The 19657-nt window shown below is 60.2% G+C and overlaps 5 protein-coding genes across 5 annotated transcripts; 3 read left to right on the top strand and 2 right to left on the bottom strand.

The window, feature by feature from the left end:
* Positions 1–1544: 1544 nt before the first annotated feature.
* On the top strand, positions 1545–4156 carry EHS24_006848 (uncharacterized protein; the record flags this gene model as incomplete). The annotated part of the gene is made up of 3 exons (XM_028622248.1): positions 1545–1996; positions 2055–2138; positions 2194–4156. 3 exons carry the CDS (start codon positions 1545–1547, stop codon positions 4154–4156), a joined length of 2499 nt encoding a protein of 832 aa, XP_028477140.1.
* A 731-nt stretch (positions 4157–4887) lies between these two features.
* URK1 (Uridine kinase) lies at positions 4888–8290 on the bottom strand (the record flags this gene model as incomplete). Its single annotated transcript, XM_028622247.1, has 16 exons — positions 4888–4909; positions 4961–5084; positions 5143–5282; positions 5764–6142; positions 6419–6647; positions 6858–7031; positions 7078–7260; positions 7305–7370; positions 7410–7496; positions 7538–7601; positions 7643–7691; positions 7731–7758; positions 7795–7830; positions 7863–7900; positions 7937–8069; positions 8111–8290. 16 exons carry the CDS (start codon positions 8288–8290, stop codon positions 4888–4890), a joined length of 1932 nt encoding a protein of 643 aa, XP_028477139.1.
* Positions 8291–8771: 481 nt separating this feature from the next.
* Positions 8772–16053, top strand: STU2 (the record flags this gene model as incomplete). The annotated part of the gene is made up of 8 exons (XM_028622246.1): positions 8772–8840; positions 8880–8989; positions 9049–9144; positions 9225–9354; positions 9398–9477; positions 9529–11398; positions 11436–11625; positions 11663–16053. The coding sequence occupies 8 exons, from the start codon at positions 8772–8774 to the stop codon at positions 16051–16053; spliced, it is 6936 nt and encodes a 2311-aa protein (XP_028477138.1).
* Positions 16054–17310: 1257 nt separating this feature from the next.
* Positions 17311–17772, bottom strand: EHS24_006845 (uncharacterized protein; the record flags this gene model as incomplete). The annotated part of the gene is made up of 2 exons (XM_028622245.1): positions 17311–17372; positions 17487–17772. 2 exons carry the CDS (start codon positions 17770–17772, stop codon positions 17311–17313), a joined length of 348 nt encoding a protein of 115 aa, XP_028477137.1.
* A 1159-nt stretch (positions 17773–18931) lies between these two features.
* On the top strand, positions 18932–19374 carry EHS24_006844 (uncharacterized protein; the record flags this gene model as incomplete). The annotated part of the gene is made up of 4 exons (XM_028622244.1): positions 18932–18949; positions 18992–19118; positions 19156–19222; positions 19269–19374. 4 exons carry the CDS (start codon positions 18932–18934, stop codon positions 19372–19374), a joined length of 318 nt encoding a protein of 105 aa, XP_028477136.1.
* Between the last annotated feature and the right edge of the window lie 283 nt (positions 19375–19657).

Genomic DNA, 19657 nt, shown 5'->3' with positions numbered 1-19657 from the left:
CGTAACCTTAATACGTTGTGGCAACCACACAGGTGAGTAATGTTTCACTCGTCCTATTCCTAGTCTACTCCATCCCGTTACACATCTTCCCCCAAGGAGGTCGTCCGCGTCTGCATGTACTCGCCTCCACACCTACGTCGCGTCATGACCACGACAGTGGTGAAGATGCGATGTGGACGCGGTGGAGTGAGCCCCTCGATTTCCGAGGTCCATGCACCTTCCTTGGCCGTGCGCAGCCTTTCGCGTTCAGCGCTTGGCAAGTGTACACACACAGCAGTCGCTGCCAGGCACATGGCGACGGTGTGGCGAGTCCATGGCGTGGTTCCTCCAGCGCGCGTCTATCTCCTCTCTGCTTGTTCGCCAGTGCTTCGTCTGTCGCCTGCTGTCTCGGACCTGCTGCACTGCAGGACAGAGACTCAATAGCACGGGGGGCATACCAGTGCACTGGTTCATCACGGCCGGGCCTTCTGTCGATTTCGGCGACATAGGATGCTCAATGTTCCACCCCTTCCATGGATGCCCCCCCACGCCCCCGCCGCACTGGCCTCCCACCCCCGCCGCTCCCCTAGCCTAGTCCATCCGTTCTCCTTTTGTTGTGTCTTGCACAGTGCCAGCTTTACTCACACGCACCGTACAGGCTAGACAACTCTTCAACGAACGTCCTGCTTCAGTGCTGCCATCGATCCATCCTTTGCGACTCCACTCGCCAAGGAATCTACGAGCTACGAGACCACTAGGTGAGTGTTTTGTTCTGCCGCACTCGTGTGCGTGTTTGGATGGGGGCGATGTAGCTGACCGCGCTCTCTCCCCTTCTATCTCTCTCGCCTGTCCGCGTCTGCCCGTCCGTGTGTGCTCCGATCTGTGTCATCTTGGTCATTTGTGTGGCCTGTCCCCTCTTTCCGATCCTTCCACCGATCCGCTCGGCCCGCCGCGTCACCCACCCACACCACCATCCATCCCCCCACACCCCGCCATCACCACCCAAACAATGATCGCCATCACCCCCGTCGACGCGTGACTGTGTGTTCTCGCCACCCCATCCACTTTGCACAGTGATCAACACTCTCTCGTCCTCAACCTTCTCGACGCCCGCGCCCTCTAGCCTGCGCGTCGTTACCCAGCCAGAAGCCACACTCGGACCTCCCTTTGGTGGCCCATCCTTCTGTCCCCTCCCCTCCTTCATCACCCACAGCTCGTCTGTCGTCGCGTCCGTCGCGTCCAGCCCCTGCGCCCCGCCTAGCTGGCCCCCCCATCTCAAAACGGCAACAGCAAGCCCCCACAGTCATTATGGACGTACTCGACGTGAGTCAACTGCGCCTTCCCCTCCCCCCCCAACCGCGTCTTCCCTCCTTCCTTCCGCTTTTCCATCCAAAACACGCTTTCATCCACTTTTCCTTTCTCTCACTTCCCTTCCCCCCCCCCCTCCCTCAGCATCCTGCTCCCACTACATCTACCGCACGCACAGCTCTAGAGCACACCCACCCCACTGCCCTCCTTAGCACAGTCACACTGACACCCACCTTTCCTTTGTCTTTCTCAACACCATGTCTCCTCGTCGTCCTGGCTCTCCTCCTCGGTCCGTCCCTGGATCGCCTATGCGTCTCCCTCCTCCATCTCCTCACCCGCGTACGGACCCAATCTCCTTCCACCGTCCACCCCCTGTGCACCCTCCACCTCCTGGCTCCGCTCACCGGCCGCCACTGTCACCTCCGTCCTACCATCCATTCCGTTACAATGTCAACCAACCTCCCTCCATCCTGCACAATCGCAACGTACAGCTTGTCAACGACAACAACCAAGTTGGCCCTGGCCACGACCCCAACGCTCGTCCTTTCATCTGCCAGTACGATGTCTGCGACCGCGCGTTTGCTCGCAAGAGTGACCTCGCCCGCCACATGCGCATCCACACCAACGAGCGCCCCTTCCTCTGTGTCCACCGCGGCTGCGGCAAGGCCTTCATCCAGCGTTCCGCCTTGACAGTTCACACCCGTGTCCAGTGAGTTTCTTGCTACGCCACATCATGCCATGGTCTCCACCGCTGACATGCATCACAGCACTGGTGAGCGCCCACACCACTGCGAGATTTGCAACAAGGCGTTTGCAGACTCATCTTCCCTGGCGCGCCACCGTCGTATCCAGTGAGTCGCTTTTTTAATTCATTACTGTGCCACATTACTGATACATTTCACTTAGCACTGGCAAGCGCCCCTATGGCTGCAAGGTCCCTGGTTGTGGCCGCCAGTTTGCTCGTCGCAACACGTACCTCAAGCACTTTAAGCGCCAGCACCCAGACCTCCCTCCCCCTACCTCGAGCTCGGTGCGCGCCCTCCACGTCCCCCCTCGTGCCAGCTCGCAACACCCATTTCTCGTCTCCGGAGGTGGCCCAGGCAGCGTCTCTGGTTCCGAGGCTCCCGAGTACAGCGTTTCTCCTTCTGTCACCGGTCCCCCCCACTCTTTCGCCGCCTCTCACCCGCCAGAGGGAGCGGCGTTTGCCTTCGCCGGCGGGTTTGTCAACAACCAGCAGTTCCACAACGCCCAGCTCGCCCCCGCCCCCGCAGGCATCCGCTACTACCACCCCGGCCACCCCGAAGCGCAACCCCATGGTGGCCCCCCCTCCCTCTCGCACCCCGGAGCCGGGCCCGAGTCGGCTCACCAAGGCCAAGCGCCCCAAGGTGACCGCGCCGAGTTCCAGCAGCAGCAGCAGGTCAACGGCGTTCCCTACCCCGGCGACGGTTCCAACGGCGGGCCCGTCCCGGACTATGGCGAGCAGTCGGTCTTTGCCTACCAGGACAACTCGATCCCGCGCCTCCCGAACGGTGCAGTGATGAACGGACCCGGCGGCTTCTACTTTAAGAACGAGCCCGGTGTTCGCCAGTTCCAGCCCGACCCCAACCACGTCCTCGCTGCTCAGGCTGCCGCGTCGTGGGGTGGCGTTGGTGGCGGCTTTGCTCCCGGCCAGCTTGCGCTCCCAGCCATGCCTCTCCAGCCCTCGTACCACAACTACAACCTCCAGATGCACAGTGGCGGCCAGCAAAAGCTTGGCCAGCGTCCTCTGTGCGCCTCGCCTCTTTCTGAGCGTGCCGCCAGCCCCGACCTTGTTGACATCAACACCGTCCCTGCGATCAAGTACCAGCAGCCCCACGGCCACACCTTCCCCATGCCATTCTCGGCTGTCGACCCCCACGGTCACCTGCAGTCGCCAATGGCCATGTCGACCTTGTCTTCGGGACAGGCCCAGCTCCACAGCGCGCCTCCACACATGCAGCGCTTCCACTCTGCTCCTGGTGTCCCCACCCTCAACGGTGGCTGGAACCAGACCGAGACCCTCAAGTCCATGCCCCAGCCGGGTTTCGAGAACCGCAACCCTCTTCGTCGCGCTAGTGCCGGCGTCCAGGGGGAGGAGTGGACTCTCGAGGATAACATGCTCAGCCGTGATGCCTCTGACGGCGAGGGCGACTCGGCGTCTGCAAAGGAGGTCAACAACACCAACCCCCAAGTCAAGGTCGAGGGGTGGGCTACCCCTACCGGTGGCTACACCATGCCCGTGCGCCCCGGCCCGCTTCGGTTCCCTTCCTCGGCGTCGACCACCTCTACCGCTTCGTCGCTCATGAACGTCACCGCCACCCCTCAGTCTCTGCCACCCATCGCCGTCTTCCCTCAGGCCAACGGCATGCAGCACCACCCTGGCTACCCCTACCAGACTCCTCCTCCTCCCGGCTGGAACCAGCCCGGTATGAAGGAGCAGACCCTTGTCACACCACACATGCTTGGCCGCCCCGTCTTCATCCAGCACCACCAGGCCGACGACGACAATGAGCACCAGATTACCTTGTCAAGTCCCCCCAAGGTCCCCATGCCTCGCGACCGCCAGGCCAGTGGCGTTTCCGTCGTCGGTCTCGGCATTGCCAACGTCACCTTTGTCGACCGCGAGGGCTCCATCGAGGATGAGAGCAAGGGCTGGACCCCCTCCGAGTCGGGCTCGCTCGGCGAGGACGAGCTCGAGTCTGACGACGAGGCCAACGATGACGACTCGGACGACGACTTTGTCCTCGGCGCCAAGCCCAAGCGCAAGTCGAGCACCGGCAAGCGCTCTCGCGGCACCATGAGCGGTCGTGCACCAACACGTGGCATGCCCAAGCGCCGTGTTCTTGCCTAAGACCGCCCCGGGCCAACCAACACCTCTCTCATACACCCCTCCAACGTAACGCCCCTTGAAACGATTAATATATATACTTTCCCCCCACCCCCATCTCTGTCCTGTCGTCTTCGCCATCTGTCCATATGCTCATCGACCACAATCATCTTGTGCCCCGGCGTCGTTGACCGGTCACCCCATCGCGATCATCCGGTCCACCACGCCAATGCCAATTACACCACCACCCACCCACCCACCACCATCCAAGCCCCAAGAATGTTACCCGGCCTGGCCAGCTATACCCGCTTCTCGCCCATTCCCCCAACCCACCACATCCCACCCTGCACCCCCAACTTGTTGATATCTCGGCTGAGAGGTTGTTCCCATAGTTTTTCTTCCCTACCCCTTAACGACCTAAAACCATAGCGACGACGAGCTCCACCAAAGTGTGCAGAGACAGATATATATAAGATACCATCCCCATAACAGAGACATATAAAATGGATGAATCTACAAAGTTTTGCCAAACCACGAGAGCTGCAAGCCGCAGCAGGCAGGTTCACGTTGTCGCCAAGGGGAGGGGGTCAATGGGGAGTGACTCTGGAGAAGCATGTGGTGCAGAAGGAAGACTATGTGAAATGGCTATGGAGTGCAGTATTGGGAGAATGGTCTGGTCACTACGCCCGGCTTGTGCGGGGCTGCAGACATGAGAGAGAAGAGAGATTCGTGGCGCAAGATATCATGTTCCCAACTTAGTTGAGGTAGTACCGGTCACTACACCGTCAGCACACCGGCCCATATCCCGATCTTGTGCACGGTACTCACCCAATGTGGCCCATACCGGGCCTGACGACCCACGCAATCTTCTCCTTGGGCACACCGCCATCGCCGCTGCCCGACCGGCGCATGCGCGCGCTCGCGCCCGCGGGGTCCACGTCCTCGGCGCTGTCTGCGCGCGCCACCAGCCGCGAGCCGTAGTCTGCGTCGCCGACCGCCTCGCCGCTCACGCCGGCCAGGAGCGGCAGGTGGACCTCTTTGAGCTCGCTGTCGAGCGCGGCCGTGACGATGCGCACTTGTGGGAAGGCGCGGCGCAGGGTGTGCACGGCCGGCCGGGAGACGAGGAAGGCCAGGAAGGTGATTTGGTTCTCTGCGAGGGGGGTCAGAGGTCTGTGTCTCGTGGTTCTGGACGTCGCGCGCTGTGGCATCGGTCTCGTTCTCGTTCTCGTTCTCGTTCGCGTCCATCCTCCCAACCATCGTCCTCCCCATTTCAACCCCGTAACTGGCATGCAGTGAAGGCTGGGCAACACAGCGGACAACCCCGCCCTCCCCGGTTGCTGCGTTACCCGTTCATGACAACACACGACAAGACCCCACTTCACTTTGGGGGTTCGTGACACCCCGCAGTCTGACATTGCAAGACATTCCTTATCAGAGGCACGACGAGGTGCACGTTCCATGGCTTGCCCCTGTGCCACCCATCTTCGCAATCAAACAGCACACAGATCTTGGAAACGGAGGCGGCGGCGGAGGCGGCGGCAGCAGAGCGAAACGAAACGAAACGCAACGAAATGACGCGCAACAGCGGGCCGTTTCGGCGTCCAGATCTCATTTCTGTCTCTGGCACTCACACTCCGCACACACCGCGGAGCCCGCCAGCCATGAACCAGTTTTGCAGTTTGGGCCACCACGGCACGGTGCCGCGCACGCCGTGCATGCCCACGACATTCTGGGCACACAGCCAGATTGGGTTATTGCCCACGTGCAACATTCCCCATAATCCGCCTCCGGACGCCACCGAAGGCCGTCTCGCAGCTCTCAAAGCCTTCGGATCCTCCTGGGCATGCAGGAGCGACAAGACGAGAACAATAGACGAACCGGGTCGCAGATCGCTCGCCAAGCTTGCCAAGCTTGGCTTTCCACCACAACATGCCAACATGCCCTTCCTCGACCGGGTAACACTAGACTCACCTGGGACGCCATGGTCGAGCAGGACGCGGACGGCCATCACTGAGGGTAACTGTCAGCATGCGTGTGTGTATGTGGCGGGAAGGGCGTGTGTGTGTGTGTGTGTGAAGACAAGAGAAGCAAGGCACAGAGAATAGGTGTGTGTGTGTGTGAGTGTAATGACGGCAATGAGGAGGAATGAGAAGAAGTGCGGCTGCTGTAATGCAGGGTCACTGGATCCTCTTCTTCCAACCCGGATTCCTAGGGTCCGTCACGATCTCTTCCCCACACACCTCTCCGATCTTCACGGACACCCTTCCAAGGCAGCAGTGTACTCACACGCAGCAGCGCCGGTACCCATCTGTGAGTCGAGCAAGAAGACGTGAGTGCCCGCCGCGGTCTCGGCACTGCGCAAGGCAATCGGCAGAGTGGTGTTGAGGAGCAGTGGCTCGCCTGTGTGCGGGTCCGACTGAATCAGCATGGCTCCGAGGGGCACGTCTCGGATCACGCGGCGAAGACCGTGCGAGAAGGGGCCGCCGGAGCGGAGGATGGAGACGCCAACGATGGACTGCAGAGAGTCAGTGAAGGTGCGGGTGCTGGAGAAGGGAAGGAGGAGATGGCCAGCTCAGGCGGTGGAAGGAGGTCCAACGGCATGGGATGGTACCGCTGCCTATGACCGAGCATGGTATCTCCCAAGACCAGCACAAGGGTGGGCCGCAGACATGTACCCATGCGTCCCACAACATGGACCACGCTGCTCCTCTTGGGACCAACTTACGTCGTCGCAATTGGCGATGCCAGTGAATGGGACACCATTGCCAGTGACAATGTCCCGCTGAGAGTGAGGTAGGAAGGTGAGGGCGTGCTCCACAATCAAAGTGGACAGGCGGTCTGCGTAGAAGATGAAGTCGGGACGAGTGGTAGTGGCATCGCGCAGAATTGTCATGATACCCTGTGGGATGGGTTAGGTCACGCGAGAAACGTCAGAGAGGACTCACGGTCAACTGGTTGGTCTGAGGAAGCAGAGTGATGTGCTTCTCCTCATCGCCGTTGCACGCGGGGGCGAGATCCTCGAGGCTGGCAAGCCTGCCACGGAAACTCAGAGTGCGAGCTTCAAGCTGGCGCTTGGCGTGTGTGACGATGAGGTCAACGGCTGTGTCGTTGTTGTAACCCGGCACAATCTGGAGTCGTCAGTGAACTGCGCCATGGTGGACGCCCAACTCACAATGTCGGCATACTTGGACGAGGGCTGCACAAAGTTGTCGTAGCTGCTCTTGACAAAGCGAAGGTACTGGGAGGGTTAGAAAGCCCCCACGATTGAAGAACCCACCTGATCCAAAATGCCATTCACGTCGCGCCCACGCTCAACCGTGTCGCGGCGAATACGACGGGCAAGCATGAGGTCCGAGTCACAGTTCTGCTTGTCAGCTAAACTGTCGGCGCGGTTGCAGGACGTACAACGAACACCTTGAGGTCGTACAGTTCACGCATCTCAGGAGCCTGAAGGGCCATGATACCTTCCCTGCAAGGTCAGTCACGGGACATGGCAACGGGAAGCCTTACACAATGATGACGCTCGCGCCATAGAGGTACTTCTTCTCGGGCATGCGCTCTGCCGGTCAGCATGAGGGATATATATGTGAATACACACGGTGGTGGACGAAAGAGTAAACAGGGATCTGGGATCAGCTCGCAACTTGGCTTCTGGAGCTCACCTCCGTCGAGCGGCCGTGCTTCAGGTCATCGAGGCACTGGACGTCAGCTTGATCGTGGCTGCTCGCACCTTTGCAAAGAGCTTCATGTCAATCGCGTCCGGGTGGTCTAGCGTCAGCGGCAGTCACAAAGACTCGAGCTCACCAAAGTCAAGGTCATTCCTGAACGCAGTGTCAATCTCCTCCTGGGTGTGCCAGTTGTAGAACGCGTCCTGGCTGAGGATAAGGACTGAGGGGATGTAGTCGAGGGCCTTGAGGATCGCGCGAGCAACAGAGGTCTTGACAGTCAGCTATGTCGGAGTAAAAGTCCAGAGCTAACCTTGCCACTGGAGCTTCCACCAGCGATACCGATCACGTAGGCGGGAATGTTCTTGCCGTCCGGGGTATACCATGGGCCACGGCCATGGGACGCCATGACGACGTTGGTGGCACGTTGGGCCGGGACCTCGGGGAGCTGAGGAGCCGCAGACTGCACTGGGGTGGGCACCGTCGACGGCATGGTGTGTGTGTGTGATGAGGGAGAGGGAGAGGAGGTGGGCGGATGAGAAACGCAGTGCTCGCTCGATTGAATGATGGAGATGGCCGAGTGAACCGGAGATGCAATGCAATATGAAGAGTGCGCTCATCGGTGCCTGGGGGCGAGCGCCATCTTAAGAAGGATAAGGGGCACACGAGTAAGTCACGTGGCATTAAATGACGTGTGTATTATCAGCGCATTCCATTCAGTGCGCGTCCTTCTCTCTCCCCGCGACGGCAGCGTGTCAACAAGACGAGTGCACGCGCGAACTGTTTGTAGGAATCCATTCAAACCCCTTTCTGTACGAACGTTCACTTGCAGCAATCACACATTACCAACCCACCGGGCCGTCACCACTACCCCCCCTCCCCGTTTGACATTGCGACTCGGATAACCCATCCGCGCCGCATCCTCCCTTGACACACCCTTCGCCGCCCCCGGCCCATCTGGCCGCGCCGCCATCATGGACGGCGAGCCACCGCAGGAGGAGGACTTTTCCCAGATCCCCCTCGTTGAACGCAGTACCCACAAGGTGAAGATGAAGCGCAGAGCTCTACTGACCTCCATGCAGAATTGGAAAGCCCGCTTGAGTGCGTACAACGATGTCATCGCCGGGTCGGCCAAGACTGCAAGCGACACGGATCCCTTCTTCCGACCCTTCGTGTCGGATGGCTCGTTATTGTGTGTTTTCGTCTCGTCCAAACCACCGTAGGAACTGCTATCGCTGACGCCTCATCTAGGAAGAAATGGTGTCTCGATGCCAACGCCGTTGCTCAGGAGAAGGGTATCGAAGCAGTGCTTGCTATCGTCACAAACAGCGGCGAGACTAGCGCACGGTGCGTGGGATTGTGTTGCGCCGCCGCACTGCTGGTCGCACACAGGTGCATAACCGACATTGATACTGACTCCGTCATAGGCTACGGACCGAAGTCGTTCCATCTCTTGTTGAGAAGGCGCTCGGCAACTCGCGTGCAGGGACAAAGAAGAAGGCCGTTGACCTGTGTCTCATGTTTATCGAGGTCGAGAACACTGGCGAGGGCGTAGTTGTGAGTTCAGCTGTGGCGTACCGAGGCATCGCTGACGCGTCAGACCGACGTGCTGGTAGGCCTTGACGCCAAGGCACCCAAGACCATCGCCGGAGCAGTAGCCTGCTTGAAAGAGGCCACTCAGTGAGCATATTAACACTTGCTTGAAAGCTACAAGAAGTCGCTGACGTCAAGATTGTACGGCGTCCCGGGTCTAGGCAACGTCAAGCCGCTTCTCAAAGCTCTGCCCAAGATCTTTGGACATTCCGACAAGAATGTGCGCGCCGAGGGAACTGCCCTTACGCTGGTGCTTTACTCGTTCCTCGGCCCTGCCCTTATGCCCGCACTGGCCGACCTCAAGCCCGTGCAAATGACCGACCTGCAAAAGTCGTTTGACGCTCTGGATGCCGACGGCAAGGGCAAGGGAAGCGGCAAGCCGACACGATGGACACGCAAGGCTCAGCGCGAGCGTGAGGAGGCTGCAGACGCTGGAGAGGATGGGGACGGTGCAGGAGAGGAGGCGGCAGAAGAAATCGACCCAATGTCCCTACTCGACCCTGTGGATGTGTACAAGCTCTTCCCCGACAACGTCCTGGAGCTCCTCGCCTCGTCCAAATGGAAGGAGCGACTGGAGGCATGCGAAGAGTGCAACAAGGTGCTCGCCGACCCCAAGAACGCGCGAGTTCTCGACACCAACGCCGATGCATACGGCCCGCTCGTCCAGACTTTGGGCACCAAGTGCCACAAGGACGCCAACGTCAACGTCGTCATGGAGGCTGCCAAGCTCATTGAGGGTTTGGCGCGTGGTCTCGGCAAAGCGTTTGGACGGTACCGCGGCGTCACGCAGATGGGCATGCTGGAACGATTGAAGGAGCGCAAGGCTACCGTGGTCGAGGCCCTCGGCAAGGCTCTGGACGCAGTGTTCCTGACCACCACATTGCAGGACATTGTCGAGGAGGTCCTCACCGCCCTCAAGTCCAAAAACCCGCAGGTCAAGGAGGGCACCCTCAACTACCTCCACCGTAGTTTGAAGGCGACTGTCGACGCGCCTGGCAAGGACCAGGTCAAGCCTATGGCCGAGGCCCTCGTTTCCCTCTTGACTGACAGTGCCGAGCCAGTGCGTACAGCCGCCGCCGAGTGTCTCGGTACCATGATGAAGATTCTTGGCGAACGCGCCTTCAATCCTTACGTCGAGAGCGTGCCCGAGATCCAGCTTGCCAAGGTCAAGGATGCTTTCGGTCGCGCTGAGATTCGCTACAAGGTCGGCGGACCCAAGAAGGCACCAGCAAAGGCACCTCCAACAAAGGCTGCCCCCGCCAGTCGCGCTCCTGTCAAGAAACCGGCGTCCCCGGTGAAGGCATCTGGTGGTGACGACCTGCTGGACACTTTCGACGCCCCTCCTAAACGTGCTCCCCCAGGCAGGTTCGCGATGAAACAAGCGCCTGCAGCTGCCGACGAACTGCTCGACGAGGTTGCTCCCCCCAAACGTGCGCCACCAGCCCGATTTGCTGCCAAGGCTGCACCTGCATCTCCTGGCGATGACCTCTTGGACGAAGTGGCCCCTCCCAAACGTGCACCGCCAGCGAGGTTTGCTGCCAAGGCTGCACCCCCTGCCGACGAGCTCCTCGACGAAGTCGCACCTCCTAAACGTGGTCCACCAGCTCGGCTGATGGCGCGTAAGCCTCCCAGCTCATCCCCCGATGCCACTCCTCCTCCATCCTCGCCGGCCAAGGCTGCCCCATCAAGAGCGCCTGCAGCCAAACCAGCAGCCGCCGGACCATCCAAGCCGGCTGGCAAGTCTGGCGGTGCCAAGACTCTCGCCTCCTCTCCAACAGACCCGATCAAGTACCGGTTCTCACCAGAAGAAGCCACCGCGCGCGCCGAGGAGTCCATCCCGGCCAACTACCACACTGCTCTCGCCGACGCCGCGTGGAAGGTGCGCCTGGAAGCGGCTGACGAAATGGTCACTTGGGTTGGAGAAAATGGTGGCGCTGAGCAGGTCGATTCCGAGGTCATGATGCGGTTCCTGTGCAAGACGCCGGGCTGGGGCGAGAAGAACTTCCAGGTGCGTTTAGAAGTTGTTGTCACGCTTATCCGTTCAGGTCTCTGGCAAGCTCTACCAAGTGATGCAGTTGATGGCGGAGAGGAGTCCGTCGTTCGGCAAGCCTGCGGCCTCCCTCATTGTTGGCCCGTTGACAGACAAACTTGGCGACATGAAGCTCAAGAAGCCATCAGGTGACGCTCTTACTACTGTTGCCGAGAAGACGTCTTTGGCCTTTGTGTTGGCACAATGTAGGTAGCTGGAGTTGTCTCCTGGCTGACCTACCAGCGTACGAGCCCATGACCAAACAAAAGGCGCCCAAGGCCCAGGCCGATGCCCTTACTTGGATCAAACAACAGGTCATTGACTTTGGCATTTCTGGCATTCCCCTCCGCGAACTCATCACCTTCGTCAAAGCCGCCCTCGGCTCACCCAACGCCATGGTGCGTTCCAGCGCGACGGCGCTGTTGGTACAGATCAAGATTGGTGTTGGTGCCGACATTTCCGGCTTCATCGAGGACCTCAACCCGCAGCTCCTGACGACAATCAACAAGGAGTTTGACAAGGTCGACGGTCAACCCGCTCCTGAACCAACACGCGAGCAGGCCGATCTCCGTGATGCTGCACCTGCTGGCAAGGGCGGCAAGGGTGGGGGTGGCGGTGACCCTCTGGATGACATCATCCCCCGCGTCGACCTCGACAAGCTCGTTTCGCAGACTAGTGTGCTCAACGACTCGAAGAGCGACGCTTGGAAGGTTCGCAAGGAGGCGTTCGAGGCCCTCGCAGCTTTGTTGGAGGTCAAGTCAAACTCGCGCTTGAAGCCCAACATGGGCGAGATTGCCACCGTCCTCAAAAAGGCCATGGCCGACACCAACCTGTCCGTCAAGATGCTCGCTCTTGGTATCATCTCAAAGATTGCTGCGGGCATGGGCTCGCCTTTCGAAAAGTTTACTCGCATCCTCGTCGCTGCCGTGGCGAGCGTGTGTGCCGACCAAAAGGCGACGACTCGCAACACTGCCCTCAGCACGCTCACGGCCATTGCCGAGGCATGTGGCTCGCTTGACCATATGTACACCGGTCTCGCAGCCAGCCTCGAGAGCACCAACCCCGCACTCCGTTCCAGTGTTCTTGGCTGGGTTGCCGAGCGTCTGGCCATCGACCCGCCTACAGCCTCTGCCGATCTCGGGCCACTTGCTGCACCAGTCATCTCGTGCCTCGAAGACCGTAACGGCGACGTCCGCAAGTCAGCCCAGGCTGTACTGCCCTTTGTCGTCCAGAACGCCGGTTTCGACCACGTCATGGACCAGACTTCGAGCCTCAAGCCGGCGTCAAAGGCCACCATTCTTCCGCTGATTCAGAACGCTCGTGGTGCCGCCACCGCTGCCGAGCCCGTCGCCGCTGCTGCTCCCACTCCCAGGGCTTCCGCGCCGCCCTCTCGCGCGCCGTCTGTCAAAGCACCAGCTCGAGTTCCGGGCACCCCGGCTTCTCGCGCCACGGCCACCGGCGCCCTTCCCAAACCAGGCGGAGTCGGTCGCTCGATCGCGATGAAGGCTCTCGGCTCGGCACCGAGCACCCGCCCAACTTCGAGTCTCAGCGAGGACCGTCCTACTGGTATCGCAAAGTCGCGAATTGCGGGACCTGGGGCGTCGTCGCGCACGACGTCTTCCTCGACCACTGCTTCCCTCCCTGTCGCTTCGTCATCAGGCCGCACCCTCCCATTCGTGCACGCTTCTCCCGAGGCACGTACCCAACGCCTGAAACGCGACGCTGCCCGCTGGTCGCTCGACACCGCTGCACGCGCAGACGCCCTCGAATACCTGCATCAGCAGATGGAAGGACACGCGAGCCCCGAAGTGCTGAGCCAGCTGTTCAGCAAGGACCACAGGTCTGAGGAGGACTTCATGGCCGCTCTCACCGTCGTGGCCGACTTTTACGACGTGGATGCCTCGGGCTCGTTTGGTCTCGCAGAGGACGAGACACAGGCCATCCAGCTAGCCAATGTCGACCTCGCGCTCAAGTACGCTGCTGTGCGGTTGCTCATGAACAACACCCAGCTCGCCAACCGTTGCCTCGAGGTCATTACGAATGTGCTCGACACGCTGGCGCGTAGTGGCGAACGCCTGAACGAGGTTGAGGTCAAGCTCTTCGTGCCTGCCCTGGTCATCAAGCTTGGCGACGCCAAGTTTGGTCCCAAGCTGGCCCCCATCTTTGAGGGTCTCGACAAGCTCATCCCGGCATCGCAGGTTGTGCAACTGCTCGTTCAACATGGTCTCGAGGACAAGGGTGCTGGCAAGACGTGCAAAAACGAAAGCCTGCAGCTTATTGAGAAGGCGTACCGCAAGCGCGGCTCGGTGCTCCGCAAGGATGACCGCGCCTTCTTCGAAGCCGTGGCCAAGTGTATCGCCGACCAGGGCACGCGCCAGTCAGCGCTCACGTTGATGGCCCTCCTGCAGCTCCAGGGCGAGTCACGCGCCCTCCAGGCCGTCATTGGCGCCATGCCCCAGTCGTCAAAGGACATGCTCGCCAATCGCAAGGCAACGCTTGCGGCTTCCAAGGCTGGTGGGGCTGCCGGTGCAGGCATCGCCCGAACGGCTGCCTCGGAAGATAACATGTCGCCGCGCGCGCAGTCTCCCCGGGCCAAGGTCCCCGCATCCCAGATCGCGACCCCCAGTGCAAATCGTCTCTCTCGCGAGATGCCTTCTGGTTTGTCTACGCCTGGGCACTCGCGTCCGGTATCGCGCGGTTTACAGGCGCCCAGCACCTCGCGCTTGCAGGGTGCCATGACGCCTGCCCGGTCCATTCCTGGTCCTTCTGGCATGGCCCGCCCTCTGTCCGTTACGTCTGGTGCTTCAACAAGCGCTCTTCTGCCTCCCAAGCGCACCACATCCCGCCTGCAGCAGCCTGACGCACTGAGCGGTCCGCCCACTGCCCCACTTCCCATGCTTCCTCCGGCTGCTATCCCTGCTCCCCGGCCGTCCATGCAGCCGCTTGGCCGCGCCCCATCCTTGCCCCCACCTCCTCCTGCGCCGCTCAGCGACGCAGCCATTGCGATTGAGGCTATCCGAACGCGGGACGTCGACGACGCCGCAGAGGCCCTCAAGACAACCGCCATGTTCCTCGAGGAGGATGAGGAGGCGTTCAAGCCCGAGGCAGCCGCGCTGCTGGACGCTCTCTGCTTCCAACTGGATCTCCTCTCGCCTCAACCAGAGGCCCTGCTTGAACCAGCAACCATGCGACGCGTCAAGCACCTCATGCGCACAATCCACGTTGCGTTCAGCCGCCCACACCTGGTCAAACGCTTCGGCCTTGAGGGTCTCGAGCGACTGTTCGCAGGTATCCGGATACACTACGCTACGCTCGAGGTCTGGTGCACGGCTGAGGGCGAGGACAACCAGCCCACCAACGATTTGCGCGATTACATGAGCTTAGTGCTGAGTGCCATTATTGCTTCGCCTTCGCGCGAGGTCGTGTACACCATGCTGTTCGATGCGTTGGCCGAGCTGTGCAAGGACATGACCCCCAACCAAGACGCTAGCGTCGCCAGCGAGATTGGCGTGGTTCTCCAGTGCACATACAAGCGCGTGCGGTCCATCGATGCCGACTTGAGGAACCACCGCATTGAGGCAGGCGCACTCCTTGCCATTATCGAGAACCTCCTCCAGGTCATCCCGCCTGTCCAGTGGCGTCGTCGACCCAAGTACGGCCTCCCGCACGGCGACTTGCCACTCCGTGTGGTCAAGACGCTCCTCCAACGCATCATCGTGTTCACCAAGGAGATCAACGTGGGCATCTACGACCTCTTGCAAGAGCAGTTTGGCGCCGAGGCCGACATGACGACTGTGTACTCGTACATCTTCCGCATCTCATCTGCGACCGACGAGGCCGCTCCCACACCCGTGGCTGCTGCACCGGCTGCTCCCGCACAGCCCTCGCCCATTGTCGAGCCGATCCCACGGAGAGCCAACGGTGAGCGCGAGAGGCCCATCAGCGAACGTCTTGAGCGCACGTTTGAGCGTCCCATCAGCATGACCTCGTCTGCCGGCACCCGCAGCAGCGTCGTCCTCCCCGACGCCGCGGCCATCAAGTCGCCGCCTAGGGACGTGAGCGATTCTGAGCGTCTCGTGCGCCGTTTGACGGACACGCGCGATTCGGAACAACGTCTCAACGAGCTGCACGCTTTCATGAAGATCAGCCCCGAGAACGAGGTGGAGGTCCGCGCAGCCATTTCGTCCATTCTCAACCCTGCAGCGCAGACATTTGTCTGGCGTGCCCTCGACCGTCGTTCCGATGACGGAGCTACCCCCGGCTCCCCCGCGCCTTCCTCGCCTGCCCGATCCCCTATGCGCGAGATGCACTCGCCCCCACTGAGCTCGAGCACGAACCGCCAGTCGTTTGGCGGGTACACCAGCGCTCCGGCCCCACCCCGTCCAACTCTCCAGCAGCGCCCAGCAAGCATGGTCACCGACTCGGTGCCCGTCGATGACAAGCTGGCGGCTCTCAACGCCATGTTCCGGAACAGGACGCGCACGTCTGGCGCATCCCACGCGAGCAGCCAGGGGTCCAGCCGCAACTCTCCCGTCGGCGCTGGACGCCCAGTGAGCGAGATGGACCGCGACAGGATCGTGTCCCGCCCCATGAGCGAGATTGTGCGTCGCGTCAGTGATGAAGCGGACGAGTAGAAGCAAGGTCCAGTTCTCTGTTTGAACGGTTGTTATTTTACGACAAGCACGCGACACGAAACGGACACACGGAAGTGACGAGATACAATAGTGGATGATCCCCCGCCAGCCAAACCCCTTCTCCCAACCCTCCCCGCGTTCAGCGTACCTCTGCATGGTGTTCTCCTCTCAATTTGTATCATTGTGTCCCCCCGGTGGGCCTCATTTTCCCCATGCATTTGGTCGTGGCTTTTGGTCTCTGTGGCACGCTCAAGCGAGATGGACAATTGACTGTGACGGGACTGTGACCTGCAGGCGCACACGTCGAAGACGATGGCCCGCCTATTCCCTACAAGGCTTTCCTCATGCCTCACTACCAACGGCTGATGGCCAGATCTGGTCGCTATCTCCCCAACAGCCTTATCGCCACTCGAGTCGACTCACATCAGCTGTGTACCTTCCCACGTCGGCCTCGCACTTGGACCTCGCCCCAACACCCTCCGTACCCAACTGAAACTCAATCTCCACCGACCGCTTGGAACCATTCCTGCTCCTGCTGCACATTTGGCCATACCAACCCTATCATATGTCGATCATGACCGCTACTGGTGCCGCTTCCATTGCCGCGATTAGCAGGCCAAGGCCCAAGGTGAGCGTCCACCATTCCACCAGACTGAGACGGCGTGTTAACCGGGGCACAGCCAGTGACGCCTGGGGGCGCCGTGTGCTCGTTGTCAGACCGACGTGAGACGAGGAGGAGGATCGTATGAGCCCCGAACAGAAATTGACAAGAGACAAAGGAGGCGCTTTATGCATGCATGCAGTCTTGTTCAGCCTGTCAGTCTTCAGCTTGGCCGATGCGTCGCAACGTACGAGCCGCTTGACCGCGCTGATAGCATGGAAAAGGCGGTGACAGCGTTTCGCACATCAGTCGTACTGCGCCGGGAGACACTGCGCGAGACAGCGTCAAGATGGTGTCCCGCGACCACCTAAGACGTCACGATGATGGTGACCGGCAGGAGCAGGATACGGGCAGTGGTGGATACAGATGAAAGTACAAGGTACATAGATACAAGCCAATGCACGTTTGGTGAGTGCCGGGCTCGGACTGGGGGAGCCAGGCAACCGTGAAGGAACAAGGGAGGTGGCCTTTTGAAGGCCCTGAAGAACGAAATACCGGCGTGGTGTATCGGGTTTGGCAAAGGTGGTGGGAGGCTGATATGGGAGAGCCACCACAAGACGGCAAGAGAAACGTTTGATTCCCATGGCATCGCTCGCTCAAGAGGGGTATGGGAGCTCAGGTTTGAGTGGTAGGTTGCTGACTTCGGAAGGCGAATCGGCTGTGACTGTCAGCTACAGTACGCAGCATTGGGCGTACCGAACGCGGGCACCGCCTCGCCCAAGACAAATGTCGTGCATACTCCTCTTTCCGGTCTTTTCTGCAAGCAAGTCACAGTTGCGGACCGCCTCAGGCATGAGGTGCTGCCACTCGATATCCTTCTGGGAATCGACGGGCCAGTCACCACGCTGAAGCAAGAGTGTCACCCGGAAGAGATAGTCGGACACGGCACCGTTACGCCTTTCAGCAAACTCGACGGGGCTGGCGCGAATAGTGTCGGCGTCAAGTGGCTCAGTGTAGCGATAGAACGGGGGTGGGATAACGCGTGCCCTTTCGTCGTCAGCCAAAAAGTCGAGAAACGTGGCGAAACCAGCTGCCGCGTTAACCTCAAAACATACCATGATGGTGGGTGGGGATTCTCTCACTTGCAAGCTTGTGGTAGAGCCGGCCATGTTCGAATACCTGGTTTTCCAACTCAAGGACATGTGCCCACAGAGCGTCTCCGTCCGGTACCAACGTGCGCGTCTCCTCAAGGCAGAACCAGATGTCTTGATACAGATAGTACCCTTGCTCCCAGTGCCCAAGAAGCGTCTCGAAGGCCGTGACTAGATCCGCACGTTCAAAACTGCAGCAGAGTTAAGACATGTTGATCGGGTCTCAAACCACCGCACGTACCGTGTGCTGCTCCCCGTCGTCGTCTATCCAGTGAAAGCAAGAGAAGAAGAATGGCGCGTGGGTCCCAAGCAGACCCCACAATGTGGGGTCAAGATACGTCAGGGTCTTGGTATCGTAGGTCGTTGAATAGACTGGGGGCTCGGTGACAGCAAAGTCGTAACGCTCGTGCCACTCCGGGTGTCGATTCCATATGGTTTTGAAGCCTTGCAGTACGGGCATCTTGACAGAGATGGAGTATGGAGTATGGATGCTACCAGGCAATGATGTCGGTGAGCCCTGCCGGAGCAGGAAGTGCTTCCGCTTCCGTCAACGTGCTGCGTCTGGTCTGCGAGCCGGCCTTGCACGGTTGATGCACGGTTACTGCAGTGGGATGCATTTACAGCCCACGTTACACCGCACGTTTCCCGCGTCCCGATGTTGGAAATCGTTGCACGCCCCGGGTACACGGTGTCCATGGTGCGACCCCAGTGGGCCAGTGAAACGCGAGCGACGGGTTGTCTATAAGTGCCACATTCGGTGCGGCACCTGCACCACCTGCTCCTTGAGCAAGTTGGCCCACTGACCGCAACGATATCTCTGGTAGACTCTATATATAGATGTTACTTGTACCCAAACGTCGGCCGAAATAACAGGCATGGAGTGCTGGTGTTTTGTCACTCTCCCCGACACCCGCCCTCACCACGGATCCACGGACAGGCTGCTGTCCCTTCTCTCCTGCTGATCATACCGTGTGCGTTATGTGAAATGTGTGGTAGCGGCAAGGAGTCTGACCGCCCGCAAACGGGGCGTTCAAAAGGGAATGCTCTGCTACGCACACGTTGCCTTGAATCCTGCCCCCGTCTGTTCCTTCTTCACTCTACACTTCTTCACTCGAGCGCTCTCACGATGGCCACCCAGCACCAGGTGAGTTAGGCCAAAGTCGAGTTTAAAAGCTGACGCACCCAGTTCCGTCGCCATCACCCCCGTGGCCCCTCCGAGGAGGGCGGTGTGGCCGCGCCCCCTGTTGACATTGACGACCTTTTGGCGCGTGTAGAGGCCACTCTTCTTGCCGACTTTCGTCGTCGAGAGCAAGGTATGTCCAGTCTTTCGGTTCTGAAGGCTGATGGAAGTGCGAGCCACGGCGTCGGCGGTCACCTCGGTTATCTTTATCGGTGTCATCCTCAAGCTCCAGCTCGAGTGAGTTTTGCCGTGGCAAAGCGTCTGCGGTTCCCTGACACACCAGCCTGGTCTATGGCGGTCTCCTGCTTACCGTGTTCGGGTTGATGGCGGCACCTGCCATCACCTTCATCCAGGAGAAGGCCTTCACCTATGCCCTGGCTATTGGCTAGGCTCTTTTTCTGGTTGTCGATGGTCCCCTCGAACACCTGGGCGAGCTTGTCGCGCTGTCTCGTTGGTCTGGTTTGGGACGGTCTCGCCACTGAACCATTTGCTCGCGGCTTCGACACCATGGCCCGTTGGATTGAGGAGGATAGCGGGGAGTTGAGACCCCGAGGGTACCGGGGCATCCGTCATGTAAACAGGTCTCGGTAGACCTCGTGGATCTGAGCAAAACTCACATGAGACTGACTGGCTTCTTGACGGTCATCCCAAAATGACAGACACCGCACGCAG

Source organism: Apiotrichum porosum (assembly GCF_003942205.1).
Source record: "Apiotrichum porosum strain DSM 27194 chromosome Unknown scaffold_4, whole genome shotgun sequence".
Classification (NCBI taxonomy): Eukaryota; Fungi; Basidiomycota; class Tremellomycetes; order Trichosporonales; family Trichosporonaceae; genus Apiotrichum; species Apiotrichum porosum.
The sequence above is the reverse complement of the archived record's forward strand: the minus strand, read 5'-3'. Positions and strand labels throughout refer to the sequence as shown.